General features: G+C 56.9%; 2 protein-coding genes and 1 long non-coding RNA gene across 4 annotated transcripts; 1 reads left to right on the top strand and 2 right to left on the bottom strand.

Moving 5' to 3' along the window:
• Positions 1-1,479: 1,479 nt before the first annotated feature.
• On the bottom strand, positions 1,480-4,737 carry Apoe (apolipoprotein E). The gene is made up of 4 exons (XM_003464570.5): positions 4,567-4,737; positions 3,795-3,860; positions 2,761-2,935; positions 1,480-2,291 (listed from the first exon to the last, which is right to left on the bottom strand). The coding sequence occupies exons 2-4, from the start codon at positions 3,835-3,837 to the stop codon at positions 1,613-1,615; spliced, it is 897 nt and encodes a 298-aa protein (XP_003464618.1). The 5' UTR covers positions 3,838-3,860; positions 4,567-4,737; the 3' UTR covers positions 1,480-1,612.
• Positions 4,738-6,124: 1,387 nt separating this feature from the next.
• Tomm40 (translocase of outer mitochondrial membrane 40) lies at positions 6,125-16,155 on the bottom strand. 2 transcript variants are annotated; one of them, XM_063252850.1, is made up of 10 exons: positions 16,028-16,155; positions 15,652-15,931; positions 14,957-15,024; positions 14,516-14,608; positions 13,631-13,732; positions 13,446-13,551; positions 7,443-7,565; positions 7,250-7,326; positions 7,062-7,164; positions 6,125-6,631 (listed from the first exon to the last, which is right to left on the bottom strand). In XM_063252850.1, the coding sequence occupies exons 2-10, from the start codon at positions 15,923-15,925 to the stop codon at positions 6,492-6,494; spliced, it is 1,086 nt and encodes a 361-aa protein (XP_063108920.1). In that variant the 5' UTR covers positions 15,926-15,931; positions 16,028-16,155; the 3' UTR covers positions 6,125-6,491. The 2 variants fall into 2 exon arrangements, with proteins under 2 accessions (XP_063108920.1, XP_063108919.1); XM_063252849.1 differs by lacking the exon at positions 16,028-16,155 and having other exon boundaries at positions 15,652-16,021.
• On the top strand, positions 7,565-9,634 carry LOC134476862 (uncharacterized). The gene is made up of 2 exons (XR_010048644.1): positions 7,565-8,102; positions 8,255-9,634. It is a non-coding gene; the product is annotated as an uncharacterized LOC134476862 (long non-coding RNA).
• Positions 16,156-17,491: the final 1,336 nt, after the last annotated feature.

The raw sequence follows: 17,491 nt of genomic DNA, 5'->3' as shown, positions 1-17,491 counted from the left end.
AGGGGGAGGGAAGGGAGGGAGGGGACTGAGCGGGGCGCCAGCTTCTGCCCCCTCTTCCCTGAGTGCCAGCTTGGTCTGGCCCGCCACCAGGTGCTGACTTCTGTGTATCCCCAGCCCCCGGGGCCACCCTAGGCAACTGGATCCAGCACCATAGAAGGGCACTGGGGAAGACAAAGGTAGACCACAGCAGGGCATGGTGGCCATATGCCTGTTATCCCAGCTTTCTAGGAGGCTGAGGCAGGAGGATCCCAAGTGCAGACTGGGTTATGTAGCAAGACTTGGGCTCAAATGACAAAGTGGACAGCACAGCTGGAAAGAGAAAGAGAAGCAGGAGGTACAGTGGGAGGGTGACATGCTGCCCAGTTAACCTGGAAAGAGGACAGGCAATGACAGGGAGGGGACCAGGAAGGATGGGGGGCGGGGGAGCAGGGCCCGGGCCAGAGCAGCGTAGGAGGAGGGAGAGATAAGACAGGGGAAGAAACACAGCAGGTGGGGGGAATGAGCCTGAAGGGGAGCAGCAGGCTGGACAGAGACCGGGGGCGGGGGCAGGCTGAGTAACAAGGCTCCCCTAGGGGCACTTCAGGTCACAGCAGCTCTGTACCGCAGGTGTTATTAAAATGAGAAAACCAACCAGCTGGCCGGTGCAGGAGAACGGGGAGTTTGAGGCCAGTCTGGTCAACTTAGCAAAAGATCCCTGCCTCATAAAAATGTATAAATAAAAAACGTTTAAAAATGCAAAAGGCTGGGGTAGCAGGGCTGCTGGGGATGTATTCAGTACGAAGGGCTTGGGTCTCATCTCCAGGGCTGCAGTAGCAGGGCCAGGTTTGTGCTGAGAATCGCGAGGGAAAGGTCCCCTTGGCTCAGGGCTGTCTGCTCTGAGATGGAACGGGAGGAGAGAGCGAGTGAGTGAGTGCAGAGGACACTGAAAAAGAAAAGATCTGGGAAAGAGCTGAGCCCAGCAGCACATGCCCATAATCCCAGTCATTTGTGAGGCTGAGGCAGGATAGCACGTTCCTGACAAACGAAGTCTCAAAAATAAAAAACGGGTTAGGGATGGAGCTCAGTGGTGCAACACCCAGAAGTTCAATCTCTGGTATTGCAAGAAAGAAGGAACCAGGGGGGATGTTGCTCAGTGCAAAGGCCTCGGGTTCCAGCCTCAGTACCATTTATTTGTTTATTTATTGTCTGAGACAGGGTCTCCCTATGCGATTCAGGCTGGTGTTGGGCTCACTTTGTAGCCCAGGCTGGTTTCCAACTTGCAACAATCCTCCTGCCTCAGCCTCCCAAGCACTGAGAGTACCACGCCTGGGCTCCCATTACCATTAAAAGAAAGAAAGAAAAACAAAACCTAGGAGGTAATTAAATCAGAGCCAAAACAGAAGCATACCAGTGAAGGCCACGGGGCCAGGAACGGTGTAGCCAGTGTGGGAAAGGAAAGAGAAACAGGCAGAGGCACTAAGAATCACACTGAGACCCAGCTGCGAGGCTCGGCAAATCTTTCCAATCTTTATTAACTAGAGCCCTCCAGGAGCAGGCGGGGGTGGGTACAGAGCCTGGTGCCTCCTGCTGGCTGAGGGACTCCAGTGGGTGGGGTGGGGCGGAAGCTGGCTGCTCAGGGCTCCTGGCTGGGAGCCGAGGTGCTGGCGCCCACAGCCACCTGCACCTTCTGGATGAGTTCGGCCCACTGGCGCCGCATGTCTTCCATCATGGGCTCGAACCAGCTCTTGAGGCGCGCCTGGAAGGCCTCGGCCTGCTCCTCCACCTTGACGCGCACCTCCTCCATCTGTTCACGCACCTCCTCCAGGCGGTCGCGCGCCTGGCTGCCCACCTTCTCCAGCCGCCCGCGCATCTGCTCACCCCAGGCCTGTGCGCGCTCCTGCAGTGGCTGGCTGGTCAGGGCTTGAAGACGGCCCTGTTCTATCAGGGACCCCAGGCGCTCTCGGATGGCGCTCACACCACGCTCGGCGCCCTCTTGGGCTCCGGCCTTGTACACAGCCATACGCTTCTGCAGTTCATCGATGTCGCGCTGCAGCCGCTTGCGCATCTTGCGCAGGTGCGAGGTCAGGCGCGCGCGCAGCTCCTCGGAGCTCTGGCCCAGCATGGCCTGCACCTCGCTGCGGTACTGCGACAGGCGGTTGCGCACCTCTTCCATGTCTGCCCCCAGCCGTGCCTGCGCCGCCTGCAGCTCCTTGGCCAGCCGAGCCTTCGTGTCTTCTGCCACCGGTCCTAGTTCCTTCTCCAGCTCCGCCTTGTAGTCCTTCACCTCCTTCATGGTGTCCTCAATCAGCAGCCTGCGGGCCAGGGGGTGGATACTGTGCAGGAAGCCTGGGTTGAGGGGTCCTAAAAGAGGTCGAGGAGGAAGGGAGACAGGCCCAGAGAGGAGACAGACCTGTGTCTGTCTGGAAGCACAGAGAACCAGAGAGGTAAAGCTACCAGGTGGAGCCAGCACTCTGGGAAGCTGAGGCAGGAGGATTCCAGAGTGCATGTTCCGACCGTGCCCAGGTGATTTAGACATCTCAAAATTAATAACGGGCTGGTGAGGCTGGGATGTGGCTCAGTAGCAGAGTATTTGCCTACCACTTGTCACACCCTGGGTTCAACCTCTAGTACCATGGGTGGGGGGATCCTTAGTACCAGAAAAAGGAAAAAAGGAAAAGAGGAAGCAAGAAAGGGATGGAGCCCCAGGTCCCTCCCCCAAGAGACAAGTGGACCTTCCAGAGGCCCAAGGACACCACCCACTGCCAGGGTCCCGGCACTCACGTCAGTTCCTGGGTGACCTGGTTGCTGAGCAGCTCCTCCTGCACCTGGTCAGACAGGGTCTGCACCCAGCGCAGGTAATCCCAGAAGCGGCTCAGCGCAAGCTCCCAGGGCTGCCCGCTCTGCCACACTGCTGGCTCCCGCACCTCCACCTCTGGCTCCACATCTGCCCGGCATCCTGTGGGAGGCAAGTTCCAGCAAGGCTGGGTCAGAGCCCCTGTACCCCACCATGCACATAGGACTCTGTCCAGACTAGGTGCTCCTGAAAGGATCCTTAGCCTCCTGGGGACCCTCATGGGCAGGCAGGGGTGGAGTGTATTTAATCATGTATGGAGCACGTATTTTCTCTTTTAAGTCTTTTGAGACAGGGTCTAAAAAGGGTAGTCCAGGCTGGTCTTGAACTCACTATGTATATATCTTTTGTGTTTTTTTTTAATGGATTTTTTGTTTTTCAGGTTTGGTGCTGAGGACCGAACTAGGCAAGCATTCTACCACTGAGCCAAATCCCCAGCCCCTAACTATGTATATAGTTCAGGCTGGCCTTGAATGTGGAGATCCTCCTGCCTCAGCCTCCCAAGTGCTGGGATTACAGGCTTGTACCACTTCGCCCAGTAAATACATACTGTCTTTTGGTATCCCATGCAGGACTATGCTGGGGTGACAATAAAAGCCCATCACAGGGGCTGGGGATATAGCTCAACAGCACAGATATCTGCCAGGCAAGTACAAATTCATGAGTTCTATCCCCAGCACACACCAAAAAAAAGCCCATCACTGCTGACATCTGGCTAGCACTCACTACTGGGCGGCAAAGCCTTAGGAAGTGGTAATATCAGGGATAATGGCAATAATATGGGTGCAGAAACTGAGGCCCAGAAAAAGTAAAACAGATGCTCAGAGCTGATGAATTGGGGGAACCTCAGACTTAGCCTCCTTCTCATGGGGGACATGGGTCAACAGAAAAGAGGCCCCAGAGCTTAAACAGGGCCAGAGTTAAGAGGGGGAGGCGCAGGGATCGAACAGGCCCCGCCCCATACCTGCCAGAAGCGTGACCACCAGAGCAGCCCACAGGACCTTCATCTTCCCGCCTGTGATTGATCAGCCTGGGGAGAAGAGACGGTCAGTCCGCAGCAGCGAGGGCGAGGGCTCCGCCCACCGAGCCCGCCCAGCTGCAGACGCCTGGCCCCTGCCCAGCCTAATCCAATCTCAAAACACTGACGCCCGCCCCCCTAGATCTACTTAACTCTCCCTTTGTCTTCTATCTCTCCATCCCCCAGGTCGGCTCCAGAGCCAAAATTCCGTCTCCCTCTCCCAGGGTTCAAATTCCACTCCACCACCACCCCAGCTCCATCTGAAGCTGGCCCGGGCGCTGCGCGGTCCAGCTCCGCGGGCCGAAGCTCCAAGTCGGCGTCTGCGTGCCGCTTTCCCGTCATGGGTTTTCCATTTATGTAAAAAAGTCCTCTCTCAGCCTGGATGGGGTACCCCTGCGCCGCCAGTGACGGAGGTCTCAGGACGACAGGGGCATCCAGTAGGCGCTCAATAAATGACTTGTGGGCTATGACTGTGGCTTATGTCGTAGTTCGTGCTCCAGGGCCAAGCGCCCCCAACCCTGCCGTGTTGCCTGGACAGGACAGGATGTCCGTGCCCTGAGGTCTTCCTTAGGTCCAGCCCCTGGCTCCTGTCTGTCCCAAACCAGACACTTCTGATCTCCGGCTCGTCCCAAGGGTCTCTCCTGAGCTGCTCGCCTTCTCCTTGCCTCCCATTCTTCCTGGAGCCCAGGGGATCCCCCAGTTTCCGACCTCCTCTTACCAAGGCCTGCTCGCTGATCCCTGCGCCCCGACGGGGTCTCTCACCAGCCGCTGCAGAAATAGGTTCAGGGATTCCTTCCGCGGGGTCTGCGCAGGGTTGCGGGATCCCGGGCTGCTCCAATTATAGGGCTCCCCGTGCCCCGCCCCTCCCGCGGCCTGGGCGGGCTGGGCCAGCCCCTGTCACGAGGCGGCTGCCCTCGCCCCCACACGGCAGGGGGAGGGGAGGAAGTTGGGGCTGGAGGCATTGTGACCCCCTTCCTGCCCTGTGCTGAGAAGTGACCCTTCACCCAGTTGTCTGGGTGACCTGCATGCTAGGGTGCTCCGGGGGTGTCTGGTCCTGTCCTTCCCTGCGGGAGGCTAAGTACGGCTGGGGCCACGGGCAGAGACGCAGGGCAAGGGGAGGGGAGGTTTTGCGTGTGAGACCTGGTTTTCAGCTCAGCTCCTGTGCGTCTCAGCCTGAGCATCTATGAGACCCCCTTTTCCCACTTGTGAAATGGGAACTTAGCACCCTGCCGGTATGGGGTAGGGTGGAAGGATCGAATCCAGGAGCCGCTCACGCTCCACGTTTCTCGGGGCTTGAAGCAACAATGCCCGGCGAGGACTCAATCCGACTGCCTGGGCTTACGGTCAGTGGCCGGCGGTATGACCTTGGGCAGATGACCCGGCCTCTCTGAGCAGCGTTTTTTACCCGTAAGTGTGCAAAGCAGTGTGCGTGGGGGGTGCAAATCAGTAATCACAACACCGTGGGAGGCTGAGCCAGGAGGATCAGCCTAGGTCTTAAGACAAAAGAGAAAAGGCAGGCACATTAGATCTGCAGGGTCAGCAAGTCCCCTTCCCCCGTGCCTTGCCACACCCAGCCTGTTTGCTTTGAGCTCAGAGCGCCCTGCTGGAAAGAGCACGAGTGGGTGACATCTCGGGGTTACTAGGGGTCACTTCTGCTCACCAGCGCCCGCCAAACTCTACAGACAGGGATCAGTTCCTGTCTGAAGCAGGGTCGGGGGCATTTATCTGACTGCACTTGGCAAAATCCTGACTCCCTTGTCAATGGGGGGCGGCTTCAGCCAACTACCACTCACTTCCTGAATCGTCCCGAGGCTTTGTGCATAGCCTGAATTCTTTCTGAAGCTCCTGAAAACTCAGCCGAAGCCCCAAACCCTGTATCCTCTGCCCTTTCTGGGACCTGAAAAGACCCGAGTCCCAGCTCTGTCCCAATCTGCATTTGAGTTGTCGTTACTTCAGTTTGCCGGGGCAAAGTCCTCTGCCGCTACCCTGGCCAGGTCACCAAGGGTAAGTGGCCCCAGGACCTGGCTCTATGGGCGAGGAGATGATGTCCCCAAGGGCAGAAGTCACGGGGCAGCCGTGTGGTCCCGGGCTAGGCGCCCCCCACCAGCGCGCCTGGCGAGCCCGCGACACCTGCGCCCCCTGCCGGCGGCCGCGGGAAGCTCCAGACGCAACGCGCGAGGACGCTGGAGAGGTCTCCTGCATCGTTTTTTTGCTTCTTTCTCCACGTATATTTTTTGTATTTTTCTTTTTTTCTGTAAAATGTCTCGGTTCTTCCATAACTTATAAACATGATTTATACCGAGGGGTAGAGGGAGAGCGGGCGGGACGGGCCGACGGCAGGGCGCTCCTCTGGCAGCCCAGCGGCTCTGCGGGTCACCACGCCACTCCTTCCTGAGGTTGTGCTGCTGCCGCCCGTACCCGGCGCAGTCCGTGCTCCTGGACTCCGCTTCCCCTCGAGCACCCAGGCCCAGTGGGCTCCCGGCCCCTTGCGCTCAGAACCCTCGGTCCCAGGACCCCCTCCTCAGCTGCGGGGTGGTGGCCCCCTCCTTTCCGCTGCCCCCGACCCCCAGGAGGGAGGGAAAGGAGGGGGGCCAGGGCGCCCTCCTTGTGGAGGGGGCGGAGGCAGGATCTGGGGGCGCAGGCTCAGCCGATGGTAAGCCCGAAGCCGCACTGAAACTTGTTCTTGCGGTGGTTCAGGAAGGCCCCGAGCGCCAGCGTCAGGGGCAGTGGCGGCAGCTTCTTCTCCAGCGTGGCTCCCACGATCCAGTTGCTGTCTACCGAGCCTGTGGGTGGGGGGCATGGCTGAGGTAAGATGTGCTCCCTCCCTATCCACCCCCATCAGTCCTGCCCCAGGGGTGGGGAAGGGCGCGCCCCCACGCGGAGACTGCATACCACTGCAACCCCACCAGCCCGGGGAGCCGATGGTTTGTGCCCCTAGTTCCCTGCTGGATGACCATGGACATTCGGGAGACCACCATTCCAGTCTTGCTCATGCTGAGACAAGGCTGTGCCCAGAGCAATGCTCAGGATCTGCTGTTGCAAGACTGAAATTCCCTGTAAAGCTCGGACCTTCCGGAAGGGCAGGTGCAGTGCCCCAGCCATCCCGAAGGTCTCTCATCCTGCTGTCTTCTGTCACCTCCTCTGACTTCCATGCTTACTAAGAGCTGAGTCACTTTGATCTATTTTCTATGCTGGGAAACTTGAGGCTTTTACCTTTGAAGAGGAGGTTGGCCTTGGGCAGGTCCAGCTGGTACCCGAAGGAGACACTGGTATCCTGCATCCTCGTGCTGGCTTCGAACTCCACACCCACCTGCAGCTGGAAGAGCCAGGACAAAGCCTGAGGGTCAGCGCCCACCTGGATGCCCAGCCTTCGAGACATGGCGGTCATCCCTCCTGCTCACCTGGTCGCTGGCTTTGTGGTAGTACGTTGCGTGCATGCCCGCCTGGCCTAGTGTCACTGTTGCCAGCCAATTGTTTCCTGCAAAGAGCGGGGTGGGGGCAGGGATAGGTCACAAGGGGATGCCGCCATGTGAGAGCCAGGGTGGTGCGCTCACATTTGGGGGCCTGCCTCCCCTGCCCCCAGCCCCAGCTCACGTGTATATTTCCCAGCTAGAGACATGACGGTGCCCTCCTCTCCGGGTCGCCGGTGGTAGACCAGTTCTCCGCCCAGGGCCAGACATGGTGTGATGCTCTGGAGGTAGTGGGCCACGAGGATTCCTGTGGGGAGGTGGCGGTCAGTCACCCCCCGGCCTGGTGCCACCACAGGACCACAGAAGCCTGGGCTGCCCTCAGGCCCCACGCCTGCTCCTCGAGCATCATTCCTAGAGAGCCATGAGGTCAGCCTCCGGCACTCATGGTGGCCAGTCACCTGGGACCTTGCCCCATGCAGCCATCACTCATTCACCACTGACCACAGGGCAGTATCTGGGCCATGTCACCGTTTGCTGCCAGTAGTTGGAAGCAGCAGTGGCCGGGAGACAGCGGAGGCCCAAGTCCTGCCCCTCCTCCTGCTGGGAGCTCTGCCACCTCCTGCCACCGGTGTCCCTTCTCTACAATCCAGTTGCTGCCTGGGGTTGTGATGAAGGCCGAGTGATAGTTCCCCTACACCTGGGGTGGCCTCAGGTCCTCTGTCCCTCAGCAGCAGTGGTGCCATCCCTGGGCCAAGGTGTGACTATCTGGGGCCTTACTGAGGACACGTTGGACGTGCAGTTCTCCGGGGTGAAGAATCAGGAAGGAAGCACGTGGGGAAAGAGAGTGAGTGACAGAGACGCAGGAAATGATGACACAGGGCGAGCTGGAGAGCTGGGGGGCCAGCTGGGCTGCAGTGGGAGGCCCCGCTGCGCCCTCCCCAGCACTGCACAAAAGGAAAAAAGCAACGGAGAAGGAAGAGGCTCTTCTCCCCTCAGGGTGCAGACTCCGCCTCGGGACTCCCTCGCTGAAGCCTGATGGGCACAGCTCTGCTGGGACACTGTGTCTAGCCAAGGGGGACAGAAGAGCCACCTACACTTGAGATGGAGACCTCAGCTTAGAATCTCTGACATCTACTAAACAAAGTATTTGGACTGAGGCCCAGGAGACCCTGAACTCCCTAAACCCACTGCCCACCCAAGTGTTGGGGGTCGAACCCAGGGTGTTCCCATGGATCCAGGCACCCAGCTTCTCATCTGCCCTCTTCAAGGGACCTCTAATATGACAGAGGGATCTTCCTTAAAACACAAGCCTGACTTTACACCCAGAGCCTACCATGGCTCCCCAGTGCCCAGGAAAGATCCTGGCTGCTTTGCGTGGCTGCAGAGCCCTGTGGGTGACTTGGTATCGGCCTTGAAGCAAGGCCACATCCTCTCTGCCTACCTCGAAGGTGACCTCAGTCAGCCCGGCCACATGAGCATGTGGATCTCGCTCCTCATTTTGGGCCCAGCTGACTGGCTGCTTCTCTCCAGCACACCATGCCCTGGATGCATGGCACCCTCAGAATGGACAACACAGATGGTCTGACCTGTGAGGGTCCCACTGTGACCTTCCAGCTTTTCCCTGGGCTAGTGACATGTGTCAGGAGTCTCCAGCAGTCGCCCTCTCCACTCAGCCCTCAATGGAGAGCATTAAAGGTCAATGCTCCATGGCACACTGTGGCTGTCCCAGCACCTGGCTCAGGGGCCTTGAACTTCTCCTTTACTGGGGACAGAACCCCAGGTTCTCGCAGGCTGACAAGCTTTGCCCAAGCAGCACCTCCTTCTCTAGGATTCACTGCTGACCGGCATCTGCCCGACTCCTTAACTGACCCCTACATCTGCCCGACTCCTTAACTGACCCCTAGTGCACCTGTCCACACCCAGCTCCTCTGCACCTGAGCCCAGAGCTGTCAACCAGCTGTCACTCTGCCACACTGGAGATGTCCCTTGGGGAGACCAGCTTGGCATCCAGACGGGGAAAGCCACCTCTACCCAATACGGCCCAGGACAGCCCCACCCTACAGGAGTGGGAGGTCAGCAGCGCAGGTGGAGACACCAAGACCAGCTCTGAGTCTGCATCTAAAACGGTGGCCTCGGTGCTTGGGAGAAGTGTGCCATCTAGGGCAGCGGTACTTGGTGGGAAGGAGCTGCTCAGCCTTGCTCGCTCTTCCACCTGCAGGGTGGGGCTCTGGTGAGGATGGCTGGCTCACAGTGGCCCTCCTGGGGTAGCTGCCAGGACAGGTGTGCAGCAGCCAGGGGAAAGCAGTGCTTGGTTCCAGCTGGGCAGGTCTTTCCACCTTACCCACTGAATACAGCACCCTGTTTTTACTTTTTGGAGTCGGGGAGTAATAAGCTGCACCCCCAGCCTGGTTTTTATTTTATTTTTAAAAACAAGGTTTTGCTGTGCAGCTCAGGCTGGCCTTGAGTTCATGATGTAGTCCACGGCGACCATGAACTTGTGTCGATCCTACTGCCTCAGCCTCAGAGTGCTGGGAATACAGGTGTGTGCCACCACAGCTGGCTGAGGGCATAAGTATTTTATAGGAATTTGTGTATGTGATCATGGGACAAGTCTTTTTTTTTTTGTCTTTTCCTTTTTATCGATACCGGGGATCGAACTCACGACTGCCTGCTTGCAAGGCAGGCGCTTATGCCACTGAGCTAAATCCCCAGCGTGGGACAGGTCTTTTGATGTTTTTTGTTCTGTTTTGAGACAAGGTCTCGCTCTGTACCCCGGGCTGTTCTCTAACTCACAGTGATCTTCCTGCCTCAGCCCTAGCCAGTTTTTCGTAATTTTATTTTGAAGCTGGGCATGGAGGCACAACCTGGAACACTGAGACTCTGTCTCATAAAACCAGCCCCCAAAAGTAAACTTGATTGAGACAGGGGCTCTCTAAATTGTTCGTGCTGGACTAGAACTTGGGAGCCTCCTGCTTCAGCCACCCTCGTCAGGGGGATTACAGGTGTGCACCACCACATCCAGCCCGTGGTGCCTGTTTCCTGGGAGCGCCCTCCTTTCCTCAAGTTCCCTGCTGAATCCCCGTCTGCCAGATAACCGCTGTTTCACAGAGACTGTCCCTGTTGCTCGGATTAAGGCAGATCCTTCATAGCAAACCCAGAGTTTCCCTAGGAGGACTTCGTTTCTTTTTTTTTGAGAGTGAGCCTGTTTAATTTAGGCTGCCTGGCTTTCCCCTTACAGTGATCCTGGCTCAGCTGCCAGACAGCCGGGATGCCAGGCCTACGTTATCATGCCTGGCTCCCAGGTGGGATTTCTTAAGCAGGAACACGCTGTATCAATATTGGTCTAAAGGAAAGAGCCAGGTGTGATGGCTTGTGTCTGAAATTCCAGCACTCAAAAGGCAGAAGCAGGAGAATTGCCCCAAGGTCACAGTCTGCCTAGAACACACAGTGAGACCTTATCTCAAAAAATGAAAAGCAAAAACGTGGGCACATGTCTCTAGCCAGATACAATACACACCTGCAATTCTAACTACTCAGGAGGCCGAGGCGGGGGAATCACAAACTCAAGGTCAGCCTGGACAATTCAGGGAAAATTGTTTCAAAATAAAAAAGTAGGGGCTGGAGATTTAGCTCAGTGGCATGAGCGCCTGCCTTGCAAGCCCGAGGTCGAGAATTCGATCCCCAAAGTGGGCTGAAAGTTGGGCATGGTGGTACCCACCTATAACCCAAGCACTCAGAAGGCTGAGGCAGGAGATCACCTAAAGTTTGAGGCCAGTCTGGACTATACAATGAGACCTTGTCACAAAAAGGTTAAAAAAAAAAGGGTGGCGGTGTGCTGAGGGTGGCAGTGCCTTTGGGTTGGATCCCCAATACCAGGAGGGCAGGCCCAGCCCATGCAAGGGGAAGCGGGCTGAGTGCGGGCTCCCACCTGACCTGCCCTGGGGATCCCTTCCTCAGTGGTCAAGTGGGTCCTGTCCTTGACAGGATGGCATGTGACCCAAGGACACAGTGATGCTTATGGCTGTGGTCTGAGGGCCGCAGATGGGCTTTCATCGAATGCTTCACCAGGCAGTGGCCACCTGCATTGTGACCACTCAACAGAGGAACCTGAGGCTCAGTGGGGGACACAGCCATGGGGGCCACAGCAGGCTTTGCTGACCAGGGACCGAGTGCTCAGCACAGGTTCTGTTTTTGTCAGATCCGAGGTGCTGAGGGACACAGTGCTGCAGTGGCCGTGGCACTGTGAGGCTATGAGGGGACGGCAGTGACCAGAAGACTGAGGTTGCCCTCGGCACTTCACCCAGGGAATGGACTCGGCGGCTAAGCTGCCAGGTGGGGCCCGAGGCGGCTTGGCTTTGCAGGACACTGCCCTTCCCTCCCTCAGCCAGGGTGGCAGTGCAAACTGCAAAGACAGCCTGTGCAGGTGGCAAAAGCAGGAAATGCTGCCTTCGGCCACCTCACCTGGAAGGACGCTTCTCCCACCCACCTCCCCAGCCTGCTCCAGCTCCTGTCCCCGGGCAGTGGCCTCCTACTCTCTGCCTTTGCAAGCTGGAGGGCACCAGCTCCCTCGAGATGAATCTCTGGCTTCTGGCAGGCAACCAGAGGTGAGAACACTCCCCAGCCCCCAGCCCCCAACCTCGTGAACGTCTTTGCTGAGGGTACCAACCACCTTCCAAAGGCCCTAGCTCACCCCACACCCCCAGCTGTTGCACATGCTTGGCAGACACCCTTCACGCAGCTTGCAAGGGCCTCACCTGACAGCTGCATGCAGCGCCCTGAGAGCAGCCACAGTGCTCTGGCTCCAGCTGTACCCATAGTGCCTATAACACTATATGCATAGTATATGCTCAGTTAAATACTTGGTAAAGATGGACACCCAGAGCTGGGCATGGTGGCACACACTTGTAACCCCAGCCAGGAGGATCTCTGTGAGTTTAAGGGGGAGCCTGGGCTACAAAGTGAGTTCAAGCTCAGGCTGAACTGCATAGTGAGACTCTGTGTCAAAAAGACCAAAAAATGGTCAGGGAATGTAGCTCAGTACAAAGGTCCTCAGCTTAGCTCCCAGTAACAAAAAGAGATGAAAAGGGCTCTGAGAAAAGCTTACGAGCAGCCCAGCCTGACTCATTTTCTGGTGCAAGGCTGAAGCTAGAACTCAGGGCCTCATGTGTGCTGTGCAGGGCTCTCCCACGAGCCTCACCCCCCAGCCTGACCCTAGCAGGTACAGCTTTACTTGAGCCTGCCCCTCAAGATAGAAGCTTCCCAAGCGCAGACTCTACTCTCTTGCTAGCCGTTTTATTTTCAGTGCGTAGAGTATCTATCACATAGCTTAGGCTCCACAAATACTCCTCAAATGGATACAGAAAAGACAATGACGAGCCAGGCGTGGTGGTGCACACCTGGAATCCCAGCTCTCTGGGAAGCTGAGGCAGGAGGATTATAAATTTCAGCCTGGCCTAGGGAACTTACAGACACTGTCTTAAAAATAAAAGAGGGCTGGGATGCAGACCAGTGGTAGAGCACCCTGGGTCCCATGCTCCACACAGAAAGGAGGAGAAAAAAAAAAAAAAAAAAGGAACTGAAAGGGAGAGATCACAGTTCCAGACAGTCCCTGTCCCCACTCAAGCCAACCACAAACCACCAGCCCCCTCTCAGGCTGTCTCCCTGCCCAGCTGTGCATGGCTTCAGTCGCCCTGCAGTAACCCCAGACCCCGGAGGTCACAGTGCCCAGCACAGCTCTGGGAACTAAGTGCCCATCATGTGCCCGATGTCACTCAAAGCCCTGCATGTGTATGAACTTATTTAACCTTCTCAGGACCCTGTGGGCAGCCCAGGTCAGAGCAGTAGACTGAGGGCCACTTCACAGCTCAGACGGCCCCCGGGACTGGGGCTTCGGGGTGTATCCCTTCCCAAGACACCGCATAGCCTCGCTTTCTACTTTATCCCCCTCCTTGCACTGAGGACTGAATCTCCTTTTTGTAATTTTTAATTTTGAGACAAAGTCGTTCTGAGTCATATACGTTGAGCTTGTGACCCTCCTACCTCAGTCTCTCAGAGAGCTGATGTTACAAGTGGGCACTACCATACTTGGAATCACTCCCACTTTGGCTACTTGTAGAAGAGAAAGGAGATCAAGGTATGTGAATGGGTCTGTGGGTATCGCAGGAACGGGAGTTCTGTGACCTCTTACCTGAACCCACCAAGACATCAGGGTTCCCCAGGGTGACGGCAGCAGTGAAGTCCGAACCCCGGTACTCCCCGTCCACCTGCCAGTTCACAAACTTCGACTGCTGCGTCTGCGGAGGAGGGCAGCGTGAGCAGTGGGCGTGCACAGGGGGGCCTGGCCACAGGGCAGCGGGGTGTGCACCCTCTCACCTGGATGGCCATCTTGGACCTGAGGCCAGGGCCCAGCTGGTGAATGATCTGGGCGTTGAGGCTGCCGCTGTTGTCCATATCACCCACCAACACCGGGAAGGCCTGGGGAGGGGCAGAGGGCAGGTCAGTGGTCAGAGGTCTCACTACGGACTGGAGTGGCAGCCTGGTGGTGGGGCCCTCCCTAGTTACCCCAGATTGAGGGACCCCCGACTGCAGTCCTGCCAGCTCCGGGTTCCACTCTCTGGGAGAAGGTCTGTCCCTTGCCTACTGAGATGTGAAATCTATCGCTGTCACTGCTGCGTCCCAGCCCAGGGCCAGGCACAGACTAGGGGTCCAGTGCAGAGATCTGCTGAGTGGATACATTTACTGAAGGCAAGCAAAAATTCAGTAACAATTAAGAAGACCTAACTCAGCATTGGTGCCACCGCTGTCCTCTAGGCCTGGAGTGCCCCACCCCACTCTCATATCCAGCCTCCTCAGGGCAGCCTCAAGTCTGTGTGAAGCAGGCATCTGATGAGAGCGTCTTTTCCCAGTTCAAATCCGTGCACATATCCGCAGCGCCCCCTGGAGGAAGTCTGAATACCTCGTCTACCCAAAGACTTGCGTAATCTGCAGTTCAGCCTTACCCACTACAGGTCATTACTGGTGATAGACCACTGTGGTCACAATCTTCCCAGCACAACCCAGCACAGGGCCAGACAGAGAAGGGGTTCAGGGGATACTGCTGGAGGCATTACTAAGGTGCAATGCACCTTGTCCCCACCCTCAATGCCCACTGGGCCCTCTGCAGCAGGCACCTGCTCCCAACAAAGTCTTCTTTGCTGGGTGTTTGGTCACATACTTGTTCTATGAAAGACACAACACATGAGTGAAAAAACAGCCTACCTCTGTGGGACTCAGCTGTTTTGTCCCCACGTACGTGACCCCGAAGTGGTAGGTGGACTCGCCGATTGTGCTGAGAGCTACTGTGTGGTTCACCTGGAGGAGAAGGAGGGGCAGATGCAGTCTGGGGGCTGGACACAGCTCAGTGGCAGAGGGTGTACTTAGCCTGAGCAAAGCCCTGGGTACCACCCCATCGACACCACCAAGACTGGGAGCTACACCGCCTGATAAGAGGCTCGGAAAGGCTGTGCTGGGGCGGACCACACATCTGGTACTGCACCCTTGCAGGATGTTACAGGGTGAAGGGCACCTCTGGATTCTGGGTCACCAAAACCTACCACTTGGCCCCTACGAAGTAGTCAGCCTGGCTTTGTGTCAGAATCTTTGCAAGGACTGAAGAACACAGTCCTTCAAAGACTCAGGGGAGGCACTAGGAAGGCTCACCTGGAAATGGTTACTTAACCCTTTGTTGACAGTAAGTTTGACGCCCTCCATCTGAATAGGAAACAGCTCTGGAGAAGAGAAATGCTGTCACACTCTACCCCACCTCCTCCTTCCCTGCCACACCCCCTGCTCTCTCCGAACACCCACAGAACGTCTCAAAAAGCATCCCAACCAGTACAAGGAAGGTACTACCTAGAGGACAGGGCCAGGACCTTTCCCTGTGTCCAAAATCCATCCACCACCTGTATGGTTTTAGGCAAGTCAATTGATTCGGATCAAACTCACGTGTTAGATGGGTGCTGACTATCAGGATGGCACTCACTAATTAGGTTCCCGCCACCCTCGCTATCATAATTATTACAAGCAAAGGCCTTGGGTTCCACCCCTCAAGGGACCCTTGCTGACCCTGTGACCTTGGGCTTCAGTTCCACCCCGGAATCAAGTGTAGTGAGCGCGGGGGTCCTGACCTCCCCTTAGGCTTTTCTCTACTGCTGTGACATTCCATCCTGTCGCTCAGTTATTAGATTTCACAGTTCTAAGCTCCAGTCTCGCTATTCCACCATTCGATCCCAACGTCAACTCCTATGGCTCGGTTAAACGATCCCAATGGTGCGCGCCAATTCCCAAAGTTCACCATGTCCCCCCTTCCCTAGAGATCCGGGCCGTCACACTCCGCCGGGCCACTCGCCCCTCACCCTTGCACTTCCTGTGGCACTCCTCGAACGTGCCCGGGTTGGGCAGGCAACCGCAGGCCCCGTCATCAGCGGCCCCTGCAGCGCTGGAGGCTGCAGTCCCGGGTGTCCGGTCTGAACCTCGGCCCGCGCCGGCTCCAGCGCCCAGTCCACCCCCGAGAGACGGCAGCGTAAAGCCCGGCGGCGAAGGCGGAGGCGGCGGCAGCCCCACGAGGGCTGGCGCAGGCGGCGGCGGCGGGCCTGCGGGCGGAGAGCTAGCGGCCAACACGTTCCCCATGGTGGCCTGCGAGGGTAGATGTCAGAGGGCGGAGGTCAGGCCCTGCTCAGCCCGGGCTCAGCCCAAGGCAACCCCGACCCTGTTTTAGACCCCAGTTCTCACTGGCTGTGGCGCCTGCTCCCAACCTGGGCTCCGCTCCCACCCCGTGCGCAGCGCGCAACCTAATCCACTGCTGCCGCCGGCGCCACCGTCGCTCCGCCCCGTCTAACCTATTGGTTCAATGTGCCCTGGTGTCCGCCCACCACCCTGCGGTTCCGACTTTTCTATTGGAGTTGTGGCTGAAAGTCCCACCCATCCCTCTTGAATGTTTTTCTATTGGTTCTCACGAGCAAGCGGTAGGCGGGATACCTCGCTCTTTCCTTTGGCTCGCGGCGCCTTGGCCTATTGGCTCGTGGAGCCGCGGGCTCTGGTGTTAGCTAATCACTGACCTGTGAGGAGCACTTTGCAACGCCCATTGACGCGAAGTTCCGCCCCTTCCTGGAGGAGCTTTCTCTCTTGACTCCGCCCCGTAGTACACGCAGTGATAAGTGGTCGGTTTTGGCCCTTGAAGCATCCTGATTGGTTGTGAGTTGAAGGGTCACTCGGTGACGTAAAAGTTTGGCGCCCTCATTGGCTAACGTGCCAGGGTCAAAGGACACAGGTAAAGATGGGCTGCACCGCAGGAGCTGCTAGGCAGCAAGGTCAGGCCTTACGCCCCACCGAGCATCGCGGTGGCGAAGGCACCTTCTGCGTTCTGGACCGAAAACCGGAAGTGCTAGTTTTTCCCACAGTTCCTCGGGAAAAGTCTAACCAGTTTTGTGAACCCTGCTCTGCTTCTTGTTACAATGTCCTCATTACCTAAACGCAATTGTAACCTTAGGCCAACCCCTTCGTTACCCATCATGCTGTCGGCTCCTCGCGTCACTGCGATTTTTATCTCTGACCCATTCATTCCTGTCCCATTACCCAGCATGCACTTGCCCCATTCATTTCGGCTTCATTGCCTCAAAGCTACCGTTAGCCCGTTGCTGCAGGCTCACCCTCGCATCTTCCAGCGTTTTTCTAATTAAGCATCATGCTTCGGGTCCATTAACTCCAGCTATTACCCATCATGCTCCCGGCCCCTATTTCTCCATTACTCACAGCTCTGCCCCTGGCTTATCCATTTAGATACATTACCCACCATGTCTTTGGCTCCTATTAAAACATTATGCATGATTTTGCTTTTATCCTATCCCTACTGGCCATTTACCCATTAAATTTGAGCTCCTCTTACCTAATTATCTGTTACATTTATTTCTGTGCATTGCCCATTAGACTGTTGTTGCAAATTCTTTTTCCTTACAACCATGCATTCCCTGGAGTGCTCCCCACCTCCTTCCATTATCCGTCACTTTGTTTTTGGTTGATGCATCTTTGCTTATTATGTTAGTGATTTTTTTTCCTTCCCTTGTACCCACGGTCCCTTTTGCTTTTGTCTGTAATTGATTTTGACTTAGTTCTCTGGTTCCCAAGCTCTGGAACCCTATTCGGTGCCTTCCCATCTACCCGCACCCTCTTCACATCCCACAGAAAACTCACATCTGG

This window comes from Cavia porcellus, unplaced genomic scaffold, assembly GCF_034190915.1.
Source record: "Cavia porcellus strain 051 isolate PalLab524CR breed Dunkin Hartley unplaced genomic scaffold, mCavPor4.1 scaffold_7, whole genome shotgun sequence".
In the NCBI taxonomy this organism is placed as follows: domain Eukaryota; kingdom Metazoa; phylum Chordata; class Mammalia; order Rodentia; family Caviidae; genus Cavia; species Cavia porcellus.
The sequence above is the reverse complement of the archived record's forward strand: the minus strand, read 5'-3'. Positions and strand labels throughout refer to the sequence as shown.